General features: G+C 43.7%; 1 protein-coding gene across 2 annotated transcripts in view; it reads right to left on the bottom strand.

Annotated features, from left to right (window-relative positions):
* The window catches only part of KDM4B (lysine demethylase 4B), a 284,368-nt gene that overhangs the window by 45,967 nt on the left and 222,101 nt on the right, over nucleotides 1–16,300 (bottom strand). For both annotated transcript variants that reach the window (XM_083179332.1, XM_083179333.1), the window contains one exon: nucleotides 9,344–9,463. In XM_083179332.1, coding sequence (XP_083035458.1) covers nucleotides 9,344–9,463 — 120 coding nt within the window. The remainder of the gene's footprint in view (nucleotides 1–9,343; nucleotides 9,464–16,300) is intronic.

Below are 16,300 nucleotides of genomic sequence, written 5' to 3'. Positions count from 1 at the left end.
CCATCAGGGTGGCTGTACAATAAAAAATCGGGTATAATTGCATCACATTGCATGTGATCTGGTCGCATGCGATGCGATGTGACCGATTTCACACACCCGATGCCATACAATGTAAATCGGTGGCGCCATGCTAGCAAACAAGTACCCAAAAAGCTACCTCAGGTTCCACTTGATCCTACATCCAAAACCTGCTGGATTACCAAACAAATTCTGCCATGCCTTGGTGTTAACAACTGGATAGCTTGACTCCCTCAGTGGGACTTAAAGATGTTTTAACCCCTTCCTGACAGAGCCAGTTTTTGCGTTCCTGACAGAGCCCTTTTTTTCAAATCTGACATGTAGCACTTAAGTGGGGATAACTTTTTTTTGCTTTTACTTATCCCAGTGATTTTGAGATTGTTTTTTCGTGACACATTGTACTTCAAATTAGTGGTAAATTTGGGTCGATACAGTCTGTGTTTTTTTGTGAAAAATACCAAAATGTCGTAAAAAAATGGAAAATTTAGCAATTTGCAAAATGTTAAATTTTCTGCTTGTGAGACAAATAATCATACCACTCAAAATAGTTAATAACTAACATAGACCATATGTCTACTTTATGTTTCCATCATTATTTCAACTTCCTTTTAATTTTTTTGGACACTAGGAGGCTTACAATATGAATAGCAAATTCTCAAATTTTCAAGAAAATTTCAAACACTGATTTTTTTAGGGACCAGTTCAGTTCTGGTGTGACTTTGAGGGACTTGTATGTGAGACACCCCCATAAATGATACCATTTCAAAAACTGCACCCCTCACAGTATTCAAAACAGCATTTTGGAAGTTTGTTAACCCTTTAGGTGTTTCACAGGAATTAAAACAAAGTGTAGGTGAAATTTCAAAATTTCATTTTTTTTGCAGATTTGCAATTTTAATACATTTTTCTAAGGAACACAGTACATTTTACTAGAGAATGATTCCCCCAATTCTTTTGTTTTCATAAATATCCTATATGTGGCCCTAGTGTGCACGTTGACCAAACCACAGGCTTCATAATAGAAGGAGCACCTACTTGATTTTGGAGCCTCCTTTTTATGAGATTATTTTTTAGGCACCATGTAGGTTTCTAAGGCACCATAAGATGCTAAAATTTAGGAACCCCCCCACAAGTGACCCCATTTTGCAAACTACACCCCTCAGGGAATTCATCTAGGGGTATAGTGTACATTTCAAACCCCCAGGGGTTTCACCAATTGTGGTACAACTGGGCAGTGAAAATTTAAAATTAAATTTTTTACACAAAAATGCAGTTCTGGCTCAAAATTTTTCATTTTCAGAAGGTATGAAGGAGAAAAAGCACCACAAAATCTGTGCCCCAATTTCTCCCGAGTACGGCAATGCCTCACATGTGACCAAAAAATACCATTTGGGTGCATGGCAGGACTCAGAAAGGAAGGAGTGATTTTTGGATTTTGCAGCTCAGATTCTGGTGGAATGTTGGTGGGTGCTATGTTGCATTAGCAAGACCCCCCAAGCACCAATACAGTGGAACCCCCCCACAAGTGACCCCATTTTGCAAACTACACCCCTCAGGGAATTTATCTAGGGGTATAGTGTACATTTCAAACCCCCAGGGGTTTCACCAATTTTGATACAACTGGGCAGTGAAAATGAAAAATTAAATTTTTTTACACAAAAATGCAGTTCTGGCTCAAAATTTTTCATTTTCATAAGGTATGAAGGAGAAAAAGCACCCCAAAATCTGTGCCCCAATTTCTCCCGAGTATGGCAATGCCTCATATGTGACCAAAAAATACCAGTTGGGTGCATGGCAGGACTCAGAAGGGAAGGAGTGATTTTTGGTGGTGGAATGTTGGTGGGTGCTATGTCGCATTAGCCAGACCCCCAAAGCACCAATACAGTGGAACCCCCCCACAAGTGACCCCATTTTGCAAACTACACCCCTCAGGGAATTCATCTAGGGGTATAGTGTACATTTCAAACCCCCAGGGGTTTCACCAATTTTGATACAACTGGGCAGTGAAAATGAAAAATTACATTTTTTTACACAAAAATGCAGTTCTGGCTCAAAATTTTTCATTTTCAGAAGGTATGAAGGAGAAAAAGCACCCCAAAATCTGTGCCCCAATTTCTCCCGAGTACGGCAATGCCTCACATGTGACCAAAAAATACCATTTGGGTGCATGGCAGGACTCAGAAAGGAAGGAGTGATTTTTGGATTTTGCAGCTCAGATTCTGGTGGAATGTTGGTGGGTGCTATGTTGCATTAGCAAGACCCCCCAAGCACCAATACAGTGGAACCCCCCCACAAGTGACCCCATTTTGCAAACTACACCCCTCAGGGAATTCATCTAGGGGTATAGTGTACATTTCAAACCCCCAGGGGTTTCAACAATTTTGATACAACTGGGCAGTGAAAATGAAAAATTACATTTTTTTACACAAAAATGCAGTTCTGGCTCAAAAATTTTCATTTTCATAAGGTATGAAGGAGAAAAAGCACCCCAAAATCTGTGCCCCAATTTCTCCCGAGTATGGCAATGCCTCATAAGTGACCAAAAAATACCAGTTGGGTGCATGGCAGGACTCAGAAGGGAAGGAGTGATTTTTGGTGGTGGAATGTTGGTGGGTGCTATGTCGCATTAGCAAGACCCCCAAAGCACCAATACAGTGGAACCCCCCCACAAGTGACCCCATTTTGCAAACTACACCCCTCAGGGAATTCATCTAGGGGTATAGTGTACATTTCAAACCCCCAGGGGTTTCACCAATTTTGATACAACTGGGCAGTGAAAATGAAAAATTACATTTTTTTACACAAAAATGCAGTTCTGGCTCAAAATTTTTCATTTTCAGAAGGTATGAAGGAGAAAAAGCACCCCAAAATCTGTGCCCCAATTTCTCCCGAGTACGGCAATGCCTCATGTGTGACCAAAAAGTGTCAGGACTCAGAAGGGAAGGAGTGATATTTGGATTTTGCAGCACAAATTCTGGTGGAATGTTGGTGGGTGCTATGTCGCATTAGCAAGACCCCCAAAGCACCAATACAGTGGAACCACCCCACAAGTGACCCCATTTTGCAAACTACACCCCTCAGGGAATTCATCTAGGGGTATAGTGTACATTTCAAACCCCCAGGGGTTTCACCAATTTTGATACAACTGGGCAGTGAAAATGAAAAATTACATTTTTTTACACAAAAATGCAGTTCTGGCTCAAAATTTTTCATTTTCAGAAGGTATGAAGGAGAAAAAGCACCCCAAAATCTGTGCCCCAATTTCTCCCGAGTACGGCAATGCCTCATGTGTGACCAAAAAGTGGCAGGACTCAGAAGGGAAGGAGTGATATTTGGATTTTGCAGCACAAATTCTGGTGGAATGTTGGTGGGTGCTATGTCGCATTAGCAAGACCCCCAAAGCACCAATACAGTGGAACCCCCCCACAAGTGACCCCATTTTGCAAACTACACCCCTCAGGGAATTCATCTAGGGGTATAGTGTACATTTCAAACCCCCAGGGGTTTCACCAATTTTGATACAACTGGGCAGTGAAAATGAAAAATTACATTTTTTTACACAAAAATGCAGTTCTGGCTCAAAATTTTTCATTTTCAGAAGGTATGAAGGAGAAAAAGCACCCCAAAATCTGTGCCCCAATTTCTCCCGAGTACGGCAATGCCTCATGTGTGACCAAAAAGTGGCAGGACTCAGAAGGGAAGGAGTGATATTTGGATTTTGCAGCACAAATTCTGGTGGAATGTTGGTGGGTGCTATGTCGCATTAGCAAGACCCCCAAAGCACCAATACAGTGGAACCACCCCACAAGTGACCCCATTTTGCAAACTACACCCCTCAGGGAATTCATCTAGGGGTATAGTGTACATTTCAAACCCCCAGGGGTTTCACCAATTTTGATACAACTGGGCAGTGAAAATGAAAAATTACATTTTTTTACACAAAAATGCAGTTCTGGCTCAAAATTTTTCATTTTCATAAGGTATGAAGGAGAAAAAGCACCCCAAAATCTGTGCCCCAATTTCTCCCGAGTACGGCAATGCCTCAAATGTGACCAAAAAATACCAGTTGGGTGCATGGCAGGACTCAGAAGGGAAGGAGTGATTTTTGGATTTTGCGGCTCAGATTCTGGTGGAATGAATGATGGGTGCTATGTGGCATTAGCAAGACCCCCGAAGCACGGTGAAATGATGAACCTAAAAATCCATAGATGTGTGGTATATTTTAAAACACTCCTTTATACATAGGCCGGGTTTGTCGGGGCAAGTGTCACACTGGAAAATAGTTTGCTTTCTTATTCCCTTTTTATAGCAAACTTTGCACCTTTTTTGTGTCCTGCCCTTTTTTCCAGTGGAGGGGATTTCATCAGGAAAATGCTGCCCTGGTACAATACGGGGGCCAGTACTAGAAGTACTGGGGCCCTCTGCCTGCTGGTTCCCAAATACTAGGCCCTTTATGACTTCCTCTTGAAAGTGCATAAATGTCCCCCTCTGGCCGGTAGAACGGAATAGCACGTAAGCGTTATACAGTGCCATCTGGATGATATACACGGCCAGCTTCTTGTACCAGATTTTTGTTTTCCGCAGGGCACTGTACGGCTTCAGTACCTGATCTGAAAGATCCACTCCGACCATGTACCTATTGTAATCCAGGATACAATTAGGTTTTGAGGTGTGGGTACTGGTACCTCGTACAGGGACGGAGGTGGTACTGTCTCCGTGAATTGTTGTCAGTATAAGGACATCCCTCTTGTCCTTATATTTGACCAACAACATATTTTCGGTGCATATTCCCCTGCTTTCACCCCTTCTCATTACTTGGGCAATGTGCGTTTTTGGGAGGCCTCTTTGGTTCTTGCGCACAGTACCGCAAGCTGCTGTACCTCTTGAACCAAGGGCCTTAAACAGGGGGATGCTGGTGTAAAAGTTATCCACATAGAGGTGATAACCTTTATCCAGGAAGGGGTGCACTAAATCCCAGACAATTTTTCCACTAACACCTACGAGGGAGGGGGGGCATTCTGGCGGTTCAATTCTTGAATCCTTCCCTTCATATACCCTAAACCTGTGGGTGTACCCTGAGGTGCTTTCACACAGCTTATACATTTTTATGCCATACCTTGCCCTCTTACTGGGAAGGTACTGGCGGAATTTAACCCTTCCTTTAAAATGTATAAGGGACTCGTCTATGCAAATGAATTTATCTGGGATGTACATCTCTTCAAATTTGGCACTGAAATGATCAATGACCGGCCTGACTTTGAATAGCCGGTCAAAGGTGGGATCATCTCTGGGTGGGCACTGTTCATTATCGTTGTAATGCAAAAATTTAAGGATCGTCTCAAATCGAGCCCGGGGCATGGCCATACGGTAAAATGGGGTGCTGTACAGAACATCTGTACTCCAATATTGCCTAATTTCTGGCTTTTTTACTATGCCCATATGAAACACCAGACCCCAAAACGTCATCATCTCTACTGCATCTACAGGGGTCCACCTAGCAAATGATGACGTGGGGTTTTGAGCAATAAACTGCTGGGCATATAAATTAGTTTGGTCCACCATTAAATTTATAAAATCATCAGAGAAAAATAATTTGAAAAAGTCAATTTCTCTGAGACCTGTGGAATCAAATTGGATTCCTGGCATGGCCAAAAACTCAGGAACCTGGGGCTCAAAATTGTCTGGTGGTGGGGTCCATACGAGATCAATTATTGGGGGGGGGGTCTCAGCTGCTCTACGGGGGCGTCTTTGAGGGGGTCCCTCATCACTAGAGGAGGAAGAGGAGCTTAAGACGAAGCCTTCAAATTCCCCGCTTGCATCACTGGCTGTGTCAGAGTCAGAAGCAAGCATGGCATATGCCTCCTCCACTGAATACATTCTCCTGGATGACTGGGAGGACATTTGGGAGGACATTTGGGAGGACATTTGGGATGCCATTTTTATTTTTGTGTTACTGGTAGTGAAATGTTTCAACACGTGTATAGTGTAGGGGGGGATACAAACTTTATTTCAACCCGGGGGGTATGTAGTGTGTAGTGTGTATGTAGTGCAGAAAAAAAAAATACTTTATACCAAAAAAAAAAAAATTGAAGGGGTTAAAAAAAAAAAAAATTGAAGGGGTTAAAAAAAAAAAAAAATTGAAGGGGTTAAAAAAAAAAAAAAAAAAAGGTACTGCGCCAAAAATTGAGCACAGATGTTGGTCAGTAACGTCCGTCACTGAACAGCGCTCAAAGGCAACAGGAATTTGATCAAAAAAAAAAAAAAAAAAAAAAAAGATCAACCCTGTCCCGAAAAAGCTGATCAGTGATGTACGTCACTGATCAGCGCACAGTGGCCACAGGACACCCACAAAATCACAGTGTGTGTAAAAAAAAAATTAAAAAAAGACCCCACAGCAGCCTCAAAAAAAAAAAGGTGATCAGTGATGCGACACTGATTACCAGTGAGGGGCAGCAGGTGCACAACCTTTGGTGCAACTGACAGTGCAACTGGCAGCAACTGACAGGTATATATATAAAAAAAAAACCTCTGCACCCCCAAAAAGTTGCTGATCACCTCAGATATAGTGATCAGCACAAAAGGCGGGGGCAGCAGACACAAAATTTAGCACTCTCTATCACTCTCTGTCACTATCTCTCTCTATCTCTCACTATCTCTCACTATCTCTCACTATCTATCACTCTATGACACTGCAGCAGCAGCACTGACAGTTATATATATGAAAAATAACCCCTGCACCCCCAAAAAGTTGCTGGGGGTGCACAAAAGGGGGGCAGCAGACACAAAATATAGCAGTCTCTATCACTCTCTGTCACTATCTCTCTCTATCTCTCTATCTCTCACTATCTATCACTCTATGACACTGCAGCAGCAGCAGCACTGACAGGTATATCTATCTAAAAAAAAACCTGCGCCCCCAAAAAGTTGCTGATCAGTTAATTTATACTGATCAGCACAAAAGGGGGGGCAGCAGTCAGTTATATAAAAAATATATAGCACAATCTGTCACTATCTCTCTATCTCTCTCTATCTCTCTATCTATCTCTCTATCACACTGCAGCAGCACAAAATATAGCACTCTCTGTCACTAGCCCTCTCTATCTCTCTCTATCTCTCTCTCTCTATCTCTCTATCTAAAACTCGATGACACTGCAGCAGCACAACACAGCACAGCACAACACTGGAAGTCACAACAAGTAGCAAGATCCCAAGCAGTGATCAGGTAAGTATTTTGCAAGGTTCTGGTCAGTATATCGCGGCAGCTAGGCACGGTGACCGCACTGCACGCAATTCCAGACCGGAATGGCGTCTGCAGTGCAGTCACCGTTAGTTTAAACCCCCCTCCATGGCTGTGATTGGTCCGTCGGTCCGACGAACCAATCACGGCCTTTGGGGGCGGGCGGGGTGAGGTGGGGTGACACCAGTGTCACCCTTACACCCCGCGGTGATTGGTGCTGTACTTTACAGCACCAATCACCTCCGATCCCGTGTCACCGGCGAACGTTATTCGCCGGTGACACAGAAAACGCTGTAATTGGCTGTTCACACTGAACAGCCAATCACAGCGATCGCCGACGGGGGGGGTGGCATCGCAGCCCCCCCTGGGCATGCAGGGACATGTCTGCTGTCAGGGACAGCAGACATGTTTAAACTGTCACCGCGTCTATAGACGCGGTGACAGTTTAAAGCCATGACGTACATTTACGCCATGTGTCGGGAAGTACTTCCCGACCATGACGTAAATGTACGTCAAATGTCGGGAAGGGGTTAAACTAAATCACTTCTAGGAAAATGTCCAGTAATACAGACCATTTACATGAATAATAGGATTAAAAAATTGTAGGCTTGAATAACTACAGGTAGTGTACCCCAATATACCCTCTTCGGGTGCAGAAGGACACAGTATAAACAGGGTTCAGCGCAGTCTAAGCAATCTATTGTCTGGATGCATTAACGCTTTACTTCCACCCATAAAGTCTTAACTCAGTTGGCATCATCATGGAAGCCATTTACTAACACAGGAATGACATGAATGAGGGAGTGCTACCCACCCATAAAACAATGGCAGCTGTTAAATGCTCTGTTATCAGACGAGCTCCATAAGAATGAGAGGACTGTTACAGCTAGAGCCCTAGCACCCATGAATTAGTACACATGGTCTTTTGTTTTTATCTCTTAAGGTGCGTACACACGGGGGCGATTTAGTGCAAAATCGCGGGAAATATGGGATATATCGCCGGGTGCGCGCTCCCGTTTTTGCCCCTGTGGTGATCGCTGGTCGCAGGAACATGCTCCTGCGACCAGCTGATTACCACTGCCGGGCTCCCCCGGCCGTTTCTTTTTCATCAGCGACCATCTCTGGTCGCTGATGTAAAGTAGAAACTGAGCAATATATTGCTCAGCCATATATTGCTCAGCCATATATGGCTGAGCAATATATCTCCCCCGTGTGTACACAGCATCATGGCCACCCACATGTCCATGTCTAAAGGACCTACACCCAAAGAACACCAGACCCAAAAGTTAAATGTGGCAGGTGAAGCACAGAGAAGAGTAAAATCTGCATCAGCAATGCAGAAGTATATCTTCTAAATAAATGAATAAAACCAATTAGCAATTTACTACTATTAAAATAAAATATTTGCATCTCAAAAAGGAAAAACATGCACCCTCCTTTGGCACAAAACAAAAATACACCAGGGTGCTTTTCAGTATAGAATATAGAGGGGGAGGAGGCAGCTAACAAACAAGTTTGCCTGCTCCTTGGAAAGTACCTTGGTATCCACTGTCCTCTAGATCAGTGGTTATCAACCACGGTCCTCAACAGTGCACGTTTTCCAGGTCTCCTTGCAGTTGCACAGGTGCACTCGTTATTCACTGACACATTTTAAAAGATCACAGGTGGAGCTAATTAGTTCACCTGTGATTCTGTGTGGAGACCAGGAAAACGTGCATTGTTGGGGGTTCTTGAGGACCGCGGTTGAGAACCAGTGCTCTAGATAGTATACTGTACTAAATAAAATATTACTTGGCATTAGTACCAAGACAAAGACAAATATGGTCTGAAAAATAACGCAAAATTAACTAAATTAGGCACACATTTGGCATTCATGAAAATACAAAGTAAAAGACAAGTCTGCAGTATAGCAGAATACAGAACTCATATGGTTGAATGTGGTTATCTACAGCAAGATTTGTTTAAATTATCATGTTGTTTTGCTTTGAGGTGATCGCTATAAGGCAGACATTGCACTGAAAAATGGGTCTATTAGAGCCTTGGACAACATGCACATTATTTTAATACATGTAAGTAAATTTGTCTTACCTGGTAAATGAGGTTCACATTAGCTGAAATGAATTTAGCTTTGTAAATATTTCCATCTACCCATCTTAGTTCCACCAACTCGCCTTCTGCCGGCGGCCCATCTTGTATGCAATCTCTGCTCTAAGACAAAAGCATAAAACATAATAGTATAAAACTAGCATAAGTAGTCAGTGATTTACCAAGGATCTCTTTTTCCAGGTGTCCTTTATACTGTGCATATAAAAAGTAAACTACTTGCTCCCATTAGACAAATTGAACGGGAAAATAAAACCACATCCATGTTTTTTTGTAATCGAAATATTAGTAGATGTATCTGTGTTTTCATTTCAATCTATCAGCAGTTTTAAGTTAGTCTAGATTCTTAGGGGGATGGTAGTTGTATTTCACATGGGATGTTGTTATTGGCAACCAATCAGAATCTACTTATTTAGCACCTTCTATAAGATCATAGATAGTATCTGATTGGTTGCACATAGCAACATCCCATGTTAACTAGAACTCCCACCTTAGTAAATTTCCCCATTCTAGTCTTTATAATTCATAACTGGAATATTGGAATGGTCTGCAATCATTAACAGCCAAATAGCTAGTTGTTCCCAATCTCCAATGGAAATTGTTTTTCAAAGACCTTTACTTGAAATACTAGCAGAAGGATGGATAATATGTTTACCTGCTCAGTGGCATCAACTGCTGAAAAAAAAATATTCACACCAAAAATATCTCAATAATTTTGACAATGGCGCCTGAATAAATAGAATGTGATAAGATTATACTCTCCTATAAGTGTAATATTCGGGGGTTCCTCTTCACTATTATGGTTCTCAAAATGGGCACGTTGTCACATGAAAAATATAAGGAGACAATGCACACATCTCCTCATGCAATACTGATGTGTCTTTCAGATATACACACAGCTTTTCAGGAAATGAAATACTTATATACAGTCCACCACTTTGGTGTCTCTCCTATTATTTGTTGAATGCGGGGGATACCCCCTACACAAATTACTCCCAAAGAATCAATGTAAGATCGGCATATCTGGTGGGTCTTTCTCCACTCCAGTCTTTCAATTGTGATTAGCTGCAAAGGATAGTAACCCACAAAGAGCAGATGCTGTAGTAGGTTTCAAATATTTCCTTTAATCACAAAACACATGGTACACATAGCGGCAGCAAAGACCGGTGCAGACTACACACAGAAGCGACCAGGAAGAGAATCTGGCTGCAGTCACGAAGCGTACGCAGCCTACTCACCCACACACCGGGGGTCCGCCGCCACAGACATCAATCACGCTGACGGCGCTCACACATACATCCAGATCGTGGATGACAACCTTGCTCCTGACACACAGTAACTACCGAGGGCACTGTGCAACTCTAAGGTAGTAGGGGAACCAGGTCTCCCTGCACCTAAACACACACCCCGTGTATGCAACAGTTTGTTGCTAAGTTGTCGCCAATTTTATTGTCGCTAAGTTTCTCCATTCTGCCGGTGATTGTGGTACATTTTTCTAACGATTGATGTGTGGAATATACCATAAATTATACAGCATCTACAGCCTCTGGTACATAGCAAATTACTGAGGGCATTGTGCAACTTTAAGGTATCAGGGGAACTGGGTCTCCCCATGCCTGAATACATACTAATGTGAATACTTATGTGACAGATTAATATATTGTCACTAGTATTTCCATTCTGCTGGGTAATGTGGTACCTACTGTAGTGTTCATTCTAGCACTCGCCAACTTTGAAAACCCATGCAGTTCCTCTTCCCTGCATGGGGTGTCGCTGTCTGCTGTGGTGTTTCTAGCACAGGTCTTGTTTGCATATCAGTGCTGATATACAGACCACACTGTGCTAGAAGCACTACAGCAGACAGAGACACCCCAGGCAGGGAAGAGGAACTGCATGGGTTTTCAAAGTTGGCGGGTGCTAGAATGAACACTCGTACCTGTCTTTATTATTCTTCTATTAACTGTTGCGTGGAGGATACCAGAAATTCCATAGCTTCCACGATTTATACTGTATAACTAAAAAGTGATCTGTGAGAAATCTCTATGTCTTTGAGCACATATTTATCAAACTGTATCACTCCCAAGAATTGCAGTATACTTCCTTTTCTCCTCTCTCTCATCCCCATGATCACAGAAACTGTAACAAAATTATCTGACTGCAAAATATCTTAAAAGTGGCAACATAGTCTTTGCAGTACCAATTTAGCTCATTATTCAATGTGACTATGGGCCTTATTCTGGTCGGTGCGGACGGAGCCGAATATGCGGCCAGGACCATGCGTCCTAAACCCCGCCTTTCGTACGGATCGCACACTCCATCCGAATGCGGTAAGAAGCTGTCCGAACGGACCGCAAGTGTATTTCTCATGAATACACCTTCTCCATCTCAAGGAACCTCCCCCATCATTCGATGGTCGCAGATGCAGGACCCAGTGGTCAGGCAGCTCCCGCAACCTCAGATCACACGGGCATTTCTCCGTGCAAAAGCAGGGATCTGGGCGGGCAGCTGACATCCGGCAATGTCATATGTCCGCCCCCTACACGTGCGTCACGGATGCATTACCATACGTACGCCCAGCGTTTTCATGGGAACGCCCATGAAACGCGGGGTGTAAACATATGGTAATGAGCCCAAACAGCCCTTCACGCCCCTCTCCGCCCCCTGTTCGTAGTGTACACATTTCATGCGGAATTTGGACGTGCGTCCCGTTCGCACATGCGCAGAGACGCCTCTGCACATGCGCAGACACAAAACATTGGCGGACCGACCGCACGTGGACATTACCGCACCAACCAGAATAAGGGCCTATATGTGATAAAGCAACTCTTTTGTAGAAGGGAACTGTCGAATGGTAGCACTTGTAACATTTAAAGATACAATGTCTACTACCAACGCAATTCCCTCAAACTTATCTTTTTGAGTCCAAGAGCAATTTAGCAGTTTGAGAACTCTATTTTATACCTTATTGCAAGCAGCAACTGACATTAGAGGGGAACTTATAAGGCCATCCACTCCGTGGGGGCTGGTTGCCCATCTTATGCCAAAAACTTGCCTCTGCATGTCTGTCTTTATTTGTTTGTATTGTGTTTAACACAAAATGCACACTTTATTCTAATTAAGTTTATTAAAAGCTATGTTTTAAGTACGTCATTACAAAGCATACCCTAGCTCAAAAACCCTCTACCATCATTAAAAGTGCCCCAAAAAAGAGCTTTCGGTCTCTCTTTGTAAATCTATGTATTTTTCTAGCTCTGGGAGCACCACCAAACACCACTAAAACGATACTGGATGTTCCTTTACACCGATAAAACATGAGGTAGTTTGGGTCTCTTTAACACACCCCAATTTCTTGCGTATCTTACTGCACTTAGGGGTGATACATCCTGTGCGGCGCCTACAACCATAGTCTCACTCTAAAGGTGCTACAATATGTTAAAAACTCAGTATGGGTTATGTAGAAATATGTATAGCCATTCTCTAAAAGCCTTGTTCAAACCAAATCCATGTTTATTTTTTATTTAAAGATAATCTTTACCAGAAATTCTACAGGTTCTGGTTCAAAGGTGCAATTTTCAAATTTAGCACATACAATATTTTATTGTTCATTCTAGCACCCGCTATCTTTGAAAACTCATGCAGTTCCTCTTCCCTGCCTGGGGTGTCGCTGTCTGCTGTAGTGCTTCTAGCACCGTGTGGTCTGTATATCAGCACTGATATGCAAACCAGACCTGTGCTAGAAACACCTCAGAGGAACTGCATGGTTTTCAAAGATAGCGGGTGCTAGAATGAACACTATGGGGTTTATTCTAGTTCATTCTTTCTGACAAAATCCTTCTTAGATGGACAAAACCATGTGCACTGCAGGGGGGCAGATGTAACATGTGCAGAGAGAATTAGATTTGGGTGAGTTATTTTGTTTCTGTGCAGGGAAAATACTGACTGCATGATTTTACACTTTAATATAGATCTCACTTTGAAGAAAAACCCCACCCAAATCTAATTCTCTCTGCACAAGTTACATCTGCCCCACCCGCAGTGCACATGGTTTTGTCCATCTAAGAAGGATTTTGTCAGAAAGAATGGACTAGAATAACCCCCTATATCTGATGTATCAACACTGCTCACACAAGGCATAGGAGATTTGTTGCAGTTCGATACCACCTCAAAATATTGTCAAAATAGAATGCTACACACTAATCCTAAAGTATCTTGGAAGGTATTATAAAGAAAATGCTGATACAGCGGGTGAGATTAGCGAGGCCAAACAGCATCATAAAATAATTAAAAGTGACCATATCACACTCAAAACTCATATATGGGCCAAGATCTAGCTTCTTAGTGATTTTGTGTAATTGGTAAAATAATTATAGAAAGTGGATATTTATAATGAGAGCATTTATGGCATGGTAAAATAAACAGGACCAAAGGCCTCCATTATTCTTGATAAGTAATGTGCACTGCATAACGCCCTGCAGCGTTTCTTTAAATTGTAATCAATATATGCCTTTTATGGTGTTAAATTCATGCTGAGATACAACCAAGAGAGTTGTGGATGTGAGAAAATTGACAATCGAGCAGTCTTATAAGCAAACGTAATGCATTAGTTTATTTATAGAGAAGGTCAAAAAATTTCACAGTGCTGTGCGCTGAGTGATCTGTCAGGGCCAGTATCCATGCCATGCTGAAACGATTAATATCCAGCATGGTGGATATTAATCGTCGGATGAGCGATATGGCCCCTACACACTTAGAGATGTCCCCGCCCTTGCATCTCTCTGTCCCTACCCCTCTCTGTCTCCCCGCCCCTGCTGCATATCTCTCTCTCCCCCGTCATCCCTACACCTCTCTATCCCCCCATTACAGCTACACCTCACTGTTGCCCATAATATTAAAATATAAAGCATAAAAAAATTAAATAATCCCCACATGCACATTTTCTATCCTAGACAGCAGCCGAGAGTCAGGTGGGTGGCAAGGCGATGGCCACATCGGGCGGCAGTCGATGCTCAGGCAGGCAGTAGGGTGAAGGTCAGGGTGGGCAGCAGTGCGACTTCAGGAGGGAGGCTGGATCCTGTTTTTTTCAATGCAGCCTGCACGCCAGGCATTCCCGGCACAGGCTGCAGGCTAACATATTGCAGAAGCCAGCTGTCACAACCCCTGCTGGCTATGATGTCTGACAGTAGGGGGGACCAGTGCCGCAGATTGGACTGCTGACAGAGATTCAATCCATGGCGGGAGGGGGGCCCTTTCAGAGCGGGGGGGCCTAGAGGTACTGACCCCCAGAGCCTCCACCTTAAAACGGCTCTGCCACCCCCTTGCATGCTACACAAATTACTTAAAGTAACCCCCCCCTCCTCCTGTAGCTTCCTACTGTGCAATAGTGTCTCCCTGTCAGGAGAAACTTGTGCACACTCCCGCAGCCGCCACCATCTGACCGCAGGCAAAGGTAAGCACAGTCATTCTCCACCCCCCACCCTGTGGACAGCTAACTCTCTCCGACCTGCTCAGTCCCTATCTCCCTCCTGGTACTCACTCCCTGCCCCCCTCCCGTTGCTCACTCCTCGGACCCACCCCCAGCGCTTATTACAGTAGGCTGCTTCTAGGGACACTGGCGATGGGGCACCCCTGTCACTGTGCTGCAGCACCCCAGAGACTTCGGGAACCACTGGGCTAGGAACAACAAGTGAGTGATATTTAAAAGAGAGCCTGTTTTTCACTGAATATGTAAAATGACCAATATATTGAAGTAGCTGCAGAGATTTTCACTGCATATGTTATCTTATGAAACACTGATATTATTTGTTACCAACTGCCCAAGTACACGTCATAACAAGGGATGTGCACCGGCCACTTTTCGCATTTTGTGTTTTGGGTACGGATTACCTTCAGGTTTTGGGTTTTATGGGTTTTGCCAAAATACCCCCTAAACGTTTTAGGTTCTGAAAAGCATTAAAACTGCTAAAATCGCAGAATTTGTGGTTTGTTTCTTTTTGCTCCTACACTATTATTAACCTCAATAACATTCATTTCCACTCATTTCCAGTCTATTCTGAACACCTCACAATATTGTTTTTAGGGCAAAAGGTTGCACCGAAGTAGCTGATAACTATGCTAAGCCACACAAGTTTGCAGCACAAACACGTCGCTCATCTAGGAGTGGCTTGATCGTGTTTACCACCAGCCGAAGAGCAGTGGGCGATTGGTGCAGCAATGCAATAGCTGCAAAGGAGTGGAACCTTCTGACCACAGGCGACGACCAGCCGAGGAGCAGTAGGCGATTGGTGCAGCAATGCAAATGCTGCAAAGAAGTGGAACCTTCTGGCGACAGGCGACGACCAGCCGAGGAGCAGTGGGCGATTGGTGCAGCAATGCAAATGCTGCAAAGAAGTGGAACCTTCTGACCACATGCGTCGACCAGCCGAGGAGCAGTGGACAGTTGGTACAGTAATGCAATAGCTGCAAAGGGGTGGAACCTTCTAACCACAGGCGGCAACCAGCCGAGGAGCAGTGGGTGATTGGTGCAGCATTGAGTTGGTCTGCGAGTGTGCTGTGTATCTGTTTAATATCCAATACGACCACTATCTGGCTTGATAGTGTTTACCACCAGCCGAGGAGCAGTGGGCGATTCGGCAGCCTTCTGCAGGCAGTGGCAGAAACACTCCTGTCACTTAGGCCCTCTTCCGGCGGCGTCTGGTTGTGTGATGCAGCGTGAGAGTGGCAGCAGTGGACTCCCAGAATAATATAGGGAATATCCTCATCAGCATTACAGTGCCTGTGAATGTGACACAGTCATGTACGTGTTATCTGTGCTTAAGGTACAGTGCCTACATTAACGACACTGCAGAATGGCTTCCCGGAGACACCTGCCACACCTTAGCTAAGGCAGTAGATGCACCAGCAGAGAGGTATTATATGTATGGCAGTAGAATGGAATGGAACCTA

Source organism: Crinia signifera, chromosome 1, assembly GCF_055691185.1.
Source record: "Crinia signifera chromosome 1, ASM5569118v1, whole genome shotgun sequence".
In the NCBI taxonomy this organism is placed as follows: Eukaryota; Metazoa; Chordata; class Amphibia; order Anura; family Myobatrachidae; genus Crinia; species Crinia signifera.
Note: the sequence above shows the minus strand (reverse complement) of the source record. Positions and strands in the feature narration are given on the sequence as shown.